Here is a 14,525-nt window from a genome sequence, read left to right as displayed (position 1 = left end):
TTTGAAACCCTTCCATTTTGCGTTCGTTTTAGAGTAAGATTGCCCATCTCACCTGCCCTCTTACAGTGGCTTAAAAGGAATGCACGCATATTTACATAATTTTTATTGTGGGTACCAAACAGATGTTGACATACTAAGTAAACTGGGAGACTCTTTCTCTATTAAAACTGACCCCGATTAGTCTCTACCAGCACAGCCTTAGACAATCATGGGGCCAAAGGGATTTCTCAGATTTTCTTTTATTCTTCAGGTGCACGGGAAATTCCAGAACTGAAGATGCCAGCCAGATTGACTTGTACTGGACGGAAGGAGTATTTACACAGCATATAAACATAGGAACAGAGCTCTTGCCTATACAGTCTAGACTCTTCTAGTTCATCCCTTCAGCCCCCTTTGTCACGACTCCCCAAGTTCTTTCGATACATCCGAGCTCCCTAAGACTTTGATGACAGATGGGTACAATGCCATATCTCTCTGATAGATCTAGAAAAATCTGTCAGAGATGCTGAGGTTATCTGGCAGGGCCTTCATAGTTCTTCCAGTTCTTATTGCTCACTTCATTTCTTCCCCTGCCACGAGCAGTCCATTTAGACATCTGGTCAACCTTGGATATATAGATGCAGGATCCAGGCACTTTGTCACTGCTTCCATCACTTCCGCCATGGTCCCAGCCAAATACTCATCATCTCTGGCTCCCATTGTAGAAACAACCTCCCAAGAGCTTCCGGCTTCCAACCTTGCTAACTCTACAGTCTACAGAAGGATGCCTTTAAAACACAACCAAAACTTCATTAAAAACTGCTCTTTTCATGCAAAATACACATACAGATTCCTGGCTGTGGGCCCTCTTTCCATTTCTGAGTGGGTTCCTTTCTGTTTTCTCCTTGTGACCCTGTCTATCATTATAGGCTCATCCATTTAAACCACATCAGTCTCCCCTCTCTTCTCCCAGCAGCCTGCATGCATTCTTCCCACGGCAGTCATGTGATTCTCTCTCTTTTGCTTTCTCTTTGGGGCTCTGTCTAAATTACTCCCTAGCAGAGAATAGTCTCTGGTCTTCCATTTGAGAACTCTCTGACCTTAATTCCTTGCTATTCTCTTAGTTCTTATCACCCACTTCTTGATACCTTTGTGTGTTTTTATCTTGCCCTATAGACTCCAATAAGGAGGCACTTTGTCAGTTTTAATCGGCATTGTATTCCCAGAGCAGTCCTCTATGTATATTATGATCTCAATAGAGAGCCGATGAATTAAAGAATGAACAAATGAATGAGAATCTATTTTTCAACGTACAATGCTTGGCCTAGTAAAGTCTCAATAATAGTAGACAGTTCTCACTGGAAATATATATGTGTGTGTGTATATGTGTGTGTTCAAAATTGAGGAATCCTGACTCTTGCTTGGATTGCTGCTTTATAATTTGAAATGAAGAAGATAGGAATACTTATTATGTTTGCAAGCTGTGAATAAATCACCTGGCAATCAATGTCTGTTTGCTCACATGGACTTCGTGCCATAGCAAACCATTTGGTTAATAGACAGAAAAAAAGATAAGAATGCAGAGGACTGGGGTATAGGGGAGAGTATATAATGAGTCTCTTTAATGGCTAGACAAAATAAACTTCTATTTGCTGGTATTTAGGGAGGAATCTCTTTTTGAGTTTATTTCACAAGCAAAAAGTCATGAAGAGCTCAGACTTTAAAGTAATTTCTGATTCCTAAGGGAGAAAGCTGCTCACACGGTCGATGCTCGGCCCAGGGAGAGTGTTCTGTGTGTGCCTGCTAGGTTCCAGTGTGGGCAGGTGGCAGGCAAGCCACAGGACTTACGTATCTTCTAGCCCAGGGAACTGTAGGCCGCACTTGGTGCCTGGCTGCCCACCAGTGACTACAGCTTCCCCTAAGGGGCCAAGCAGCATGGTTTGTTCGTTTTGTCCAAGCGGTTTGAAGTAAACTTCAAACAGAGAAGGGAGAGGAAGGATGGTGCAGGACAGGGTGGCAGCTTTGTCTCATTTTCAGCAGCAAATGACCCACCAGATCAACAAAGCAAATAACAGATAGATGCAGACGGAGCCAGAGCAGAACGGGAGACCTAAAGAGACACAGAAATGCATTTTTAAACTCCTTTCTTGCCTTGTTTTCTTGTAGACATCGCTTTCTGTGATACTCTATGATTCTGTGCCCATCTCATATTGGCACAGTGATTCTGAGCTCATGGGGGCAGGGACAGGGAGGTGACCTATCTTTGAGACTCTGCCCCATGAGTGCAGTAACAGTTGCATGGCTACCCAGTGCCGCAGTCTATTTATCAAATAAATGGGGATAAACTCACCTCTACAGAATGTGTGTGTGTGTGTGTGTGTGTGTGTGTGTGTGTGTGTGTGTGTGTGAAATCAAGTCAATTGATGAAGTGTGTAGCAGTGTCTGGTACTAGGTAAGCATTCAATAACTCTGGCTACAATAGGCACAAACCCTGAGACGAGCAGTTTACTATGAAATGAACACAGTTTAAACTCCGTCTGCCAGCTTCCGCAGGCTCCCGGAGCTCCTGGGAGCGGCAAGTGGCTCCACGTGGGAAGAGAACAGATTCTAGGTAGAGATTTCGCGTGAACTGCCTGAAGTGATGTCAAGGAAAAACACAAAATGAGCAAGAACACTGGAATCTTCATGCCTTCGACATCTTGTCAAGGCTTTCTTGCCTTACCTGTGAAAATCACAAACTTTCGCGTTACCTTGCTTTCCAGTTTTGCATGCCTTTCTTGAAGAGGGTGCCCCGAGAACCATAATCTCAGACCTTACAAAGTTCTGGATTCACCCCAAAGTGGTATGATTCAATCTTCTCCAAAATCCTGAAAGGTGTGTGTTAGTATTTGTTCATAATCTAGAAACTAAAGAGTAGAGAGAAAATCAGCACCCCTACAGAGAGAGGGCTTGGCAGGTTGTAGTTTGATCCTAAGCTCCCTATGGCCAACATTAAAAATTCTCCCTATTGCACCCACAAGCATCAGAAGTTTAAAGCAGGCTCTGGAGTCTGCAGGTACGTGTCCACTAACACCCACAGCATCACCATTTACGAGAGGCAGAGCTAGGAACAGCCAAAATTTACATTTCCAGCTGAATGGATCAACAAAATGTCTTATAGCCATCCAGCAGAAGACCGCTCAGCCTTAAAAGGAACTAGAAATCTGAAATAGACCAAAACATGGGCGAAATATCAGCACACTATGCTAAGTGAAAGAAGACAGTCACAAAAGGACAAACAATTCCACAGAGTGCATCTTGAAGAGTTAAATTCACAGACTTGTGCAACAGAATGGTGGTTGCTAAGAGGTGGGGCAGAGAAGTGTCTTCATCATTTAATGGGTAAGGGTGATGAGAAAAGGTCTTGAGACAGATTGTGGTCAACATTGTATAGCTTGTGACTTGTACTTAATGCCACTAGGTCATACTGTAATTAATAATACATACTACAGTACATATAAATATATACATATGTACAAAATTGCCACTAGATATATACTTAGAAGTGTTTGAAATGGTAACTTGTTTCTATGTGTGTTTTACCACAATAAAAAAATAACTCTTGCCTAAACTGTAAGGCCTAGGTCAAGAAACTTAATACATCGTGGGCATTGTACCCACAATGGCAGGATGGCAGGAAGTCTGAACATATCTGTTTTTAAAGATCATTTTCCCAAAGGTCTTGAAATTTGAGACAAAGACATCCATTTCCAGATTCCTTGACCGTGTTTCACACACTCAGAGGAGCCATAGCGTTCTTCTGCAAGCAATCGCTGTGTAAACCCACAAAGTTGTATCCACAGCAGACTCAAAAACAACACACCCATTCACACTATCTTATTTGAACCCCTCACTATCAAATATTTTCACAGGGAAAAAAAATCAGAGAGATGTGTCAGTGGCACTTAAGAAAAACAGGTAGCCAGGCAAGGTCAGCCCAAGTCAATGGTCATTATTAAGGCCCTCATGATCCGGTTGGTTTCCAGGCAGTTTTGTTCACATTTCCCATTCCAAGAGTGCTTTCCTGAGCCCTAGGGCAGGCCCAGGGGTGTTCTAGACAGCCATTCTTTGATTTGGATTAATGCCTGGACCAAAGCTAAGAGTCAGACTAGCCTACAAGCTTCCCAAAGTCATGGACGTCATTCTATACCTTCAGAATGAAGACCAGCCGAGAACGGGTATCACTCTCAAACGTAGTCTGAGTCTCCAGTCTTGACCTTAAGCAAACAGAATGACAGTGTTCTATGAGTTTAACCACCCGGTCTGAAAGTGTAAACAAGTCTGGCAAGATCTTTGTAAGCAATACGATGATTCGATCACCTATAAGAAACGGGGACTTGTTGTTAAGGGTTTGCTGTTCCAATGGAGAGAGGGTAATGGGGAGAGCTGGGAAGAGCAGCGCCTTAGGGAGAGCCTAGAAGGAAGGACATTTGCGATCACAGAAGTTCTTAGCTCGGGTCACACTCCTTCAGCTGCCTGGCATGGGTTTGTGTATCGGACATGTTTTGCCATCCATGCGGCTACTGGTCCTTTCATCCTGCTGCCTCGTTTTTGCTTGCTTTATCTTCCCTCTGCCTTTGGCTTGAACATAACTGCTGATTCAGCCTAAAGCAGGCTTGTTCCTGAAGAATCCTGTTTCCATCCCCCCGCCCCCCCTCCAAGCCTGAAGGGCTGGAATATCTCTTCCCTAATCACTCCTGCCAACATTATCCCTCATGACTGATTTTCCACCTATATTTCCCACTCAAAGTTCCAAACAGTATTTCCCTTATACTCACCTGTTGTAGGAGTCTGCTTGTGTGTTCCTATCTTCTCAGACTCCCAAAATAGCTGCACAGAAACCATATTATCGGCAATACTGTTTGAGCAATAGCTTAAGCATATTGCTAGCTAGTTCTTATATCCTAAACTAACCCATCTCCATTAATCTGTGCATTACCATGAGGTTGTAGCCTACTGGCAAAGCTTCGGTGGGTTCCAGCAGAGGTGTCTGTCTCTGACAGAGGCTACATGACTTCTCTCTGACTCTGCCTACTCTCTATCTATCTATCTATCTATCTATCTATCTATCTATCTATCTATCTAGCCAGAGTATCTTCCAGCCTGGCTATATTCTGTTAAGTCATTGGGCAAAAGCAGCTTCTTTATTAACCCATAGAAGCAACACATATACAGAAGGACTTTCTATACCAGTAGGCTGCTTGTGGGATCATCAGGGATGGCTGCCTACCTCCCCTTCTCAGGACAGGGCACTCAGCACTACATCTTCAGGAAGCAAGACCGTGCCTTCCCTGAACCTTACAGCCTTGAAGATACTATTTAGACCAGGAACAATGTGGAGACAGAGGAAGGATATTTTCTCACACTCCACTTTCTACTCTTTTCTCTTCAGTTCCTCCCTTCAGCTCGGTTTTCTCCCAAACAATTTATTCATTTGCTCATCCATTTGCTCACTATCTGTTGAGGAATTTCCCTGTCGCAGGTGAAATGCCAGGCAATGAAAACCTACATTTCATCATTCTGCCCTATGAACCTAACTGACTACTTATGAAGTGCCATGCATTGTGCCACTTCCTGGAAACAAACAAACAAAAAAGAAGCTAGATGCAATTCCTTCTGGCTGCATAGTAAGAATTCAAAAAATTCTTAGTAAATTAAGGCCTTGAAAAATCTCACAGTTCAGTGACAGTAAACAGTCAGCCTTCAGACAAGTATAAGCAGTGGGAAGGGGTGTCCTGGAACATCCATGGGAATTGAGGACACAAGAGACTCAAAAGTCTCTCAGACCAAGAGCGGTGAACTGAACTGGGTAGGGGAGAGGCAGACAAGGGTTTGCAGGCAGCAGGGGCCGAGTACAAGGGCCTGGAAAGGAGGGGAGGCGTGAATGGCAGAGGGTTACTGCTGGGAACAGAAAAATAAATGTCCCTAAGTGACTGTAATTTTCTTGACTGGGACGGAAGTGTTTATATGAAATATTGCATTAAAAGTCCAGTTCAATTCAAGGTACTCAATTTCACAAGTCAAACTGGGTTTTCCCAATTCTCTCGGGACGTCGCTGCCTCCATTCAGTTGGCAGGTCATGAAATAATACGCACCAACTCCCACTCATAGCGCATGTGCAAGAGCAGTCACTAGAGTTCTCTTGACCACAACGGAGTAGGTCCGCTGCCCTGCAGGAAGAAGAGACATTTGGTGGCCACTAGAATCCCAGCAAAGGTGGGGAGAGGGTAGCTGGAAAAGTGTGCAGACACTCAAGGTGCCAGTTCACCCACAGCCACTGACGCAAGCAGCCCGAGAAAGTGTGGTGAGCAGACAGTTCTGGGGCCTGGGATGTTTCTGGATGCAGGCATCTCTACGCTGTCGTCTCAGTTACGCAGGGGCAGCCTTATGGACGCAAGCGATCTTTTCTCCCAACGCAGTGTTGGAAGGTCATGTGTTCCATCTGAAGAAAGAGGTGTGATTTGAGGAGACTGTCACAAAGCAGCAAGGGCTGAAGGCCTCTGGGGTTTCAGCATTCTGTCACTCTAAGCTGTCTGACCTTAGACGGGCTCCTTTGTGTCTGGGCTCACGTCCTGGGAGACTGTTCTTTGAAGGTATGTTTCCAGGCAAGCGTGAGAAACCTGCAAAGAGAGCTAAACAAATTATAGACTACTTGGATTTTTTTTCCCCAGAAGCCTATATTCAGTTTCCAACTCTCATATACAAAACCCTGGGAGAAAACAGAAAGCCTCCTACAGCAAAAATCCAGGTTAGAGAGCAGAACGATGAACCTCCGGGAGAAAAAACACAGCTTGTGGAATTTGGGGCTACACCTGAAACAAGATTGAGCCATGACCTTCTTGTGTCCATGATACTGCTCTCATTTAAAAACAGCCCGAAGGTGTTTTCTGAACACTTCCATTGTGTCAAATGCATTCTCTTAAGATACACTTTTATTTTTAATTGACATAATAATTGGATACATTCTTAGGGCAGAATGTGAGCTTTCAATGAATGTATACAACATGATCGGGTCACTGGCATATCGTTGCCCCAGAAATGTATCATTTCTTTGGGGGGAATGTTCCAAATCCTCTCTGATAGCTATATTTAAATATTCAATAAATTATTGTTAACCAAAGTTGACAGACTGTGTTTTAGAACATTAGATGTTATTCCTACTCAGAAGCTGCATACGGATACCCATCAACCATCATCTCTCCATTCCTCCCTCTTCCCTTTTCCGTTCTTCTCTTTGTTACTTCTTTGAGCCCAGTTATTTACTTTCTATGTATATATAAGCAGGTGTATTTATGTTTGTCTTTCCACATCCAATCTATTTCTTTGGACAAAACAGTTTCCATTCTATTCAACTTGCTGTACAGGACAGAATAAAGGTGACATTTCTAAGCACACAAGCTCAGGTGTCTCTTTCAATGTATGGACCTCAATTTCTTTGGCTATGTGCCCAGTAGTGGGACTTCTGGGTCATAGGGTGGGTTTTTGTTTGTTTGTTGAATGTTTACACTTTCTAACATTCTGTGTGGTCTAAATTTATTGTTTATTTACATCTGCGTGTGCGCGCACATGAATGAGCACTGGTGTAAATGTACCGACAAGTTAACACAATCACTTGTCGTGGATTCGGCATACTGACTTAGAACAGGATGCTTGTAACAGAAACAAAGGACGTTATCATTCACAGCAAAAACAGTGACCTGACTGTCCGGGCTTTATCTCATCCATCTCCCAATCCCGGATCTCAAAAGACGACCCACAGGACCACAATGCCTACAGATGGCTTAAGGTCATCTCCAGGACAGAAAGCCCGCACTAAAGAACTGGAGCCTTTCATGAAGGGCAGCCAGCAAGTGTGCCTGATCTCTCTCTTGCTAACTTTGCAAGGTATACACACACCTGCCCCTTAATCTGGACAGAGACACAGTCTGAAACTTTCAAAGTCGTCAGCAATTTTCCATTGACGTTAGAGAGACTCTATGCCTCTCTTCAAAGGCTGCTCACTTTATAAACATTCTTGGAGTCCAGACCAAAGGCGACCATTGCCTCTGCCTGCAAGAGGTGTGGAAATGAGAGACATTCCGAGAATTGTATTCTGACAAAAACGGTTCCTCCTTGGCAAGATGGCGTGGGCCTTGGATAGCAGCTTCCTTTATTCTGCGCTGCTCCTCTGACTGCTAGGTAATGTTAGGGCCAGGCCTCAGTTCTCAGGGCTCTTCCTCATCCAGAGAGCTCGTTCAGACCCCTGATTTGAATAACTCCAGCCCCATAGCTGTTGCCATGCTGGGATATCCAGTTCTACAGTTTGGTATTGCCCCAAGTCTTGGGATTTGATGTCCAGTTGCATTCATGGCGTCTTCTGGAATCTCAAACATGCCATGCTCTTGACACTCACCCTCCACATGAAAACTGCCATTTTCCCTCTCTCGCCTCTCAGACAAGGGCACTGCCACTCAGTGTCTCGGGCCATAAACGTTTCTTCTTTTCATATTCACATCTAATCCTTGAACATGGTTCTCCTCCAAATACATCCTGAATCCCCGTGCCCAAGGAATACAAACTCAGATTTACCCACAGACTGTGCACATTTTGAGTGTATCACTCTTTCTCTTAACAAATAAATCAATTCCGATGTGCCAAACCAGAGGCTAGAAGCCAGAAACCTTTTCTTTTTTAACCTTGCTTTTTGGTTATGTTTTGCTTATTTTGTAATCTTGGTACTTGAAGACAAGCATAGGACCTTCCTTGTGCCCACCAAAGGCTCGGTGTGGTCCTCACCCTGGAAGAGTACTTTAGAAATAGGGGTTCAGAATCTTCCCTGCTATTTCTCTTTCTGTTGTGTTGAGGTTCTCTTTATTTTGACCAAGTTGATCTTATTACACTGTGCTTTCAAAACACTTTTTAAAATAAGGATTTAAAATAAGAATTCTATGCTCGTGAAAAAATATCTCACATAACTAGAAAATAAGAAAACTGTGTTTTGTTCTCCTTGATCTAACTTCTAATTTGACTGTAAAATAATGTTTATATTTTTCAGAGCTAATTTCAATTCTCTACAGAGGCTCTAACATGAAAAACAAAAATCTCAGGTATTTTCAGTTGGCTTTTTTTTTTTAAGCTTCCTTACATTTAGCTTAAATCTTGACATTTTATTTCACATCCTTACTGCATTGAAATTGTTATTAAAAACCGTGCATTTCAATTGGTCTTTAGACAGCCCGTTGATCACCATTTTACCAAAGCTACCAACTTTGCCTAGGACGCAGTGAGACTCACAGAACTGACACACACAAAAATGTCTCCTGCATGAATCTCTCCACCTTCCCGGTGATTGTACACCTGCTTTCCTTATATGGCAAACAAGGAAGTAACCGTGTTGAAGTTGCTTTTAAACACAGCTTTTCTTCTTTGCCTGCCCAGGTAGCTTCTGTTTTCATATCAATCTTAATGAAAGCTTTTGGGTTTACAGATCGAGTTACTTTTCAAAGCAGTGTAAGTAGTTTGACTATTTTTTTTTTTTTACACTGCGAGAAAGACTTTCACGGCCTCTGGCTCTGGTCTTGTAACCCTGGAGGTAATTCATTTTTAATCTGTCTGCACAGTGAAAACTGAACCGAATGGGGATTGAGCTGCTCTGCCTGTTCCTGCTACTTCTAGGAAGGAATGAGCTCGTCCAAGGTAAGACGGAGCTCTCCGGTTTATCACTCTCGTCTTCGCTGTTTGCTCGACAGACTGTCATTTGCTCCAGAAGGCAGACCCGCCGTCATTTTTCATCCGATCTGTCTGATGGCTCTCTTGGCACAGGGACACTTTAACAAACTGTAGGCAGACTCGGGAATTTCCTCCAGCAAATGTTCTAGGTGCTAGGTAAAGAAGTACAAAGGTTGCATGGGCATTTTAACGAGGAGGATTAGACAGCCTTCCTCCACAGTGGGACTTCTGAGTGTCGCTGGGATTGCCACTTCGGAAGCTTTTCTGTTCTGTTGGACGACAAGGCCGTCCACTTGGGAGTCATAATATTGAGAGTGGAGAAGGATTTTAGGAACAGAAAGACTGAATTTATAAGAGAAACCTTTTTAATGGGACAGATAAGTTTTTGAAATTACATGGCAGGTGCTGAATAGGAGAATAAGCCGGATGATTCAGTACTGCTGAGCAGTTCGACACTGCTGTGGTTTCAGACAAAAGAGAGCTAATTTCTGTTCACATGGTGTATATATTCCCAATCTGTTGGGTGTAAACTATAAACTCAGACATGAGTTACTAACCTTCAGAACATTAATCTCCTAATATAGCTTTGCTCAAGTGAGAAGTGTAAGTCCCATAAGCAGAATGAATGAGACCGCTTTAACTCCCACGTCATGCTGGTTTTGCCCTTAGGTGGTTGTGCCTGGGGCGGTGCAGAGACCTGCTCCGACTGCTTGCTCACGGGACCTCACTGTGCCTGGTGCTCCCAGGAGGTAAGTCACTGGCTATCACCCTGTTTGAACAGTGTTTACACATCAGTTAATGTCCTCAGTGAAAGCGGTTGTCTCTGCATGGTCACATGATTAAATCAGATCAAGAGAGGAACCTGAGTGTCAGAGAATCAAAATTATATTCATGTGTACTTCGAAAACAATTTGCTCAAGGTATGGATGTCAAGTTATTTTTTAAAAAACTTAACTAAACATCCTTTATTAAATCTAGCAATTTCTCCTAATTAATTAGTTAATTAATTATGTTTTTTAAGTTTTATTTTTGAGATAGGGTCTCACTGCGTAACACTGGCTAGTCTGGAGCTCACTCTGTAGACCAGGCTAGCCTGGAACTCACAGGGATACGTCTGCTTCTGCCTCCCCAGTGCTGAGACTAAACGGGTGCCAGCCCTCTGCTTCTCTTACTTTAAAGGTTTTCTAGCTGGTTACAGGTGTAACATTCTGTCTGGATAACTGGTAACCATGGAGATGATGTTGTTCAAAGTGAAGTAGGCATTTCATGTTGATACAGTGTGGTTCTGTTTCATCTGGGACCTGACATCTGTTGTGAGTCTCTGCTAGCCACTTCAAAAAGGGAAAACTATGATTCACGCATGGGGCAATTCTTTCACAAATCACTTGTTCATGAACTGAGTGACTCTTGCACAGCCATTGCAAAGCATGGGAGAAACAGTCCTTGTCTGGTCAGAGTGAAATCATGTATGTGTAGACCAGGAGGGCTACAAACAAGACAGACCAAGTCACAGCCTGTGCCGTAATGCAGAGAGCAACGTGTGAAGGATTTGCACTAAGAAAAAGAGCCCTTGGCTTTCAGGATTTTAAGTTCCACCCACTGGAAAGAATCTAAATACCAGTCAATGCTTATAAATGCCGACAGCAAGAACCCAGTAGCAAGTTCAAAGGGGAAGGAATGTAGATGCTTGGCTCAGAACTGGGCTGTAGCTGTTAGGACCCAAATTCCACACTCACTGTGTGTGTGGAGTGTTGCCTCACAGGCAGGAAAGCATAAACCAGCTCACTCTCCCTCCACTGCCTTAACTGCTTAGACCATAAACAAAATTCAAGGCAACTGTGCTCTTTTGAGTTCAAATAGCAAATACAGGGTTGAGAATAGTCAACAAGAAACAAATCCATATGTTCCTTGGACATGGTCTAGAAGACAATATCAGTTTCATGGCAGAGACAAAAAATTGATCTAGAATTTACATTTACTCCTGTGTGTGTGTGTGCATGTACCCATTCATGTGTTCGTGGAGGCCAGAAGTGGGGATTAGATCACCTGACGCTACAGTTAGTTATAGGCAGTTGTAGGTTTCCTGGTGTAGGTGCTGGGAATCACAGTTGGGTCCCCTGGAAGAGCAATAAGCATTCTTGGCTGTTGAGCTATCTCTCAAACCCACCAGAATTTATATTTAAATTCATCTTTCCATTAGTAAGTGCTTCCTAAGGTGCTTCTGAGAGTTTTCTTTGTAGCTGACCAAGGGATCAGCAAGTTTCAAGGTCAGATCATTTCAGAGGCCTCTCCAATAATCGACGCAGTCATTAGTGCATCAGCTGTGGCAGACAGCTGTGACCATTAGAGCAAAGAAGGAACAAAGCTTAGGGTATACACAGATGGCTAATGCGGTTCACACCACCTCTGCTCTTTCCGCAAAGGCTGAACACAACTGGTAGCCATTCCACTGTGGTAGGAAGGGTTCTGAGGCCTCGTCCAGCCGCTGTTGGCCTTTGTTGCATCATGGGAAGTTGCAGAGTTCGCCATACCCCGGCTAGAGCCGCAGATCTGTATAGGTCTGATTGGTAAGCCGGAAACAGCTGTATTTTCGAACGTCAGTTTTAGAAGACCGTAACTCCTAGTTGGGGAAAATAGAAGGCGTGACTTAGAACCCTAAGAGGCAAGGAAAAGATGTAAGCGTTAGTTTGGTTCGTAGTAGACTCCAAACTGGTTTCCATGAGCCCACCACACACACACACACACACACACACACACACACATGCACACACACACACACACACACACACACACACAGAGAGAGAGAGAGAGAGAGAGAGAGAGAGAGAGTCCAAGGGCCTCAATTCAATCCTGCCTATGGTCAGTTCGGCTCAGGAATAACTTTGCCTATCAGTAGCACCTGCTCTGTTCTTGTCATGGCTTCATCTCCCAACTCTGGGTGCTTTAAGATCAGAGCAGTTACATCTCTGCTGGGCCCTACATATCACAGCCTTCTCTCTGGATGGACCAGAAGGACTGGGACCTTCTGAAATTCCAGCGTGCAGACTTTAAACCATCTCCTCTTTTAACCTCCAAACCTGAGCAAAAGCTCTAAGAGACCTTGAACTAGAAGTTTTGAAGATGCTGAAGTTAAAGTCCTTGAGAGTTCACCTTCCATGAAGTGATGCTGTAACTGATGGGGACACATCAGCAAACAGAACCAACTGAGTGCCAGACAGGGAGATGTCAGGTGCCCTGTCCTTTAGGAATCTACAGGAAATGTCTCTCTGGATTTGGCGACAGATTTACAAAGCCTGCCAGTCCTAGGAGTCCAGAAAAACAACCATTCATCCTGAAGAAGTAAATTCACAGGAAAATGTCAACTTTAGGAATTCAGCCATTTTAAAGATCCACTCAGATCGTGGGAGAAACTTTAAGATATGAACTTTGAATTTAAAAAAAAAGAAACTTTAAGATTTGACTTTAAGATTTGACTGAATATAACATAAAAGAGGTTCCAATTTTGTTCAAATTCTTACTGGCCAACTTCTCCAGTTGTTCAGCTATCACATAACTCCACCTGACAATCACCACCAGCCATGTGGGGATAGGAGGTACTTAGCATACCCTTAGCTCACAAAGTACATCAGAGAATTAATGTCTGGCCTGTTACAAAGCGATGCAGATTTGTCTCCTTTCCTTCCTGGTGATTTTTTCCCCTCTTTTAGAATTTTACCCACCCGTCCGGAGCTGGTGAGAGGTGCGACACACCTACAAACCTTTTGGCCAAAGGATGTCAACTGCCCTTCATCGAAAACCCTGTCTCCCAAATAGAAATCCTTCAAAATAAGCCGCTGAGCGTGGGCCGACAGAGAAACAGTTCTGACATTGTCCAGATTTCTCCTCAGAGCGTGGTTCTTACACTGAGGCCAGGTACGCTATGTGCAATGCTCGATTTCCTAGCTTTGTCGCTGATGGTCCACCAAAACGTCTGGCACCCAGCACACATCCTTGGTTGCAGTGGTACTCATTTCCCCATCCGAAGGACACGGGAATCACACGTCTCTTCATGGCACTTTGAATGTGTCGCTGAAGACAGCTTCTCTAGGAGTGACTGTTTGAATTACTCAAATGTCGCCCACATTAACTGTACATTTCTTCAAAGGCTGAAATGTAGATTTAATCTCCCCTTTCTTTAGTTCACCTTTTCCAAAGCTACACATACAAAGACGGGGCTTATCGTTCATCTAAATGGCTGCTCCTTCTCCCAAGGAGATATAAAATATCCCGACATACACCTCCTTCAGTCCCTCCAAACTCACCGCTGAGAGAGTTCCATGGATGTGTTCATTTATACACGCTACCACACAGTTCATGAGATGGCACGCACCTTACTAAGATCACTCTGAAATACAATAGCCAGTTAGCTAGGGATTGGTCAGTTACAAATGACTGCTGTGTTTATGGATTTGTTTCTCGTGGGCCATTATAGGCGGTGAGCAGACCGTGCAAGTGCAGGTCCGCCAAACGGAAGATTACCCAGTCGATCTGTATTACCTCATGGACCTCTCAGCCTCCATGGATGATGACCTCAACACAATCAAAGAGCTGGGCTCCCGGCTTGCCAAAGAGATGTCTAAATTAACCAGCAACTTTAGACTGGGCTTTGGATCCTTTGTGGAAAAGCCCGTTTCTCCTTTTATGAAAACAACACCAGAGGAAATCACCAACCCTTGCAGGTAAGTGAACTCCTTGGCATCCCTGGGCACTGGTTTCTACAGATGTAATCCACACGCCCGAGCTGCCGTGCCAGGAGCTCA

General features: G+C 43.8%; 1 protein-coding gene across 5 annotated transcripts in view; it reads left to right on the top strand.

Moving 5' to 3' along the window:
- Positions 1-14,525, top strand: part of Itgb6 (integrin subunit beta 6) — a 131,776-nt gene that overhangs the window by 37,950 nt on the left and 79,301 nt on the right. The window contains exons 2-6 of one of the 5 annotated variants that reach the window (XM_087900003.1): positions 9,053-9,104; positions 9,618-9,693; positions 10,396-10,475; positions 13,434-13,638; positions 14,198-14,444. In XM_087900003.1, the coding sequence (XP_087756129.1) occupies positions 9,633-9,693; positions 10,396-10,475; positions 13,434-13,638; positions 14,198-14,444 (593 nt within the window). In that variant the 5' untranslated portion in view covers positions 9,053-9,104; positions 9,618-9,632. The other 4 variants (XM_087900001.1, XM_087900004.1, XM_087900002.1 and 1 more) reach the window with 4 other exon arrangements.

This window comes from Myodes glareolus, chromosome 21 (genome assembly GCF_982192425.1).
Source record: "Myodes glareolus chromosome 21, mMyoGla1.1, whole genome shotgun sequence".
Taxonomy (NCBI): domain Eukaryota; kingdom Metazoa; phylum Chordata; class Mammalia; order Rodentia; family Cricetidae; genus Myodes; species Myodes glareolus.
Note: the sequence above shows the minus strand (reverse complement) of the source record. Positions and strands in the feature narration are given on the sequence as shown.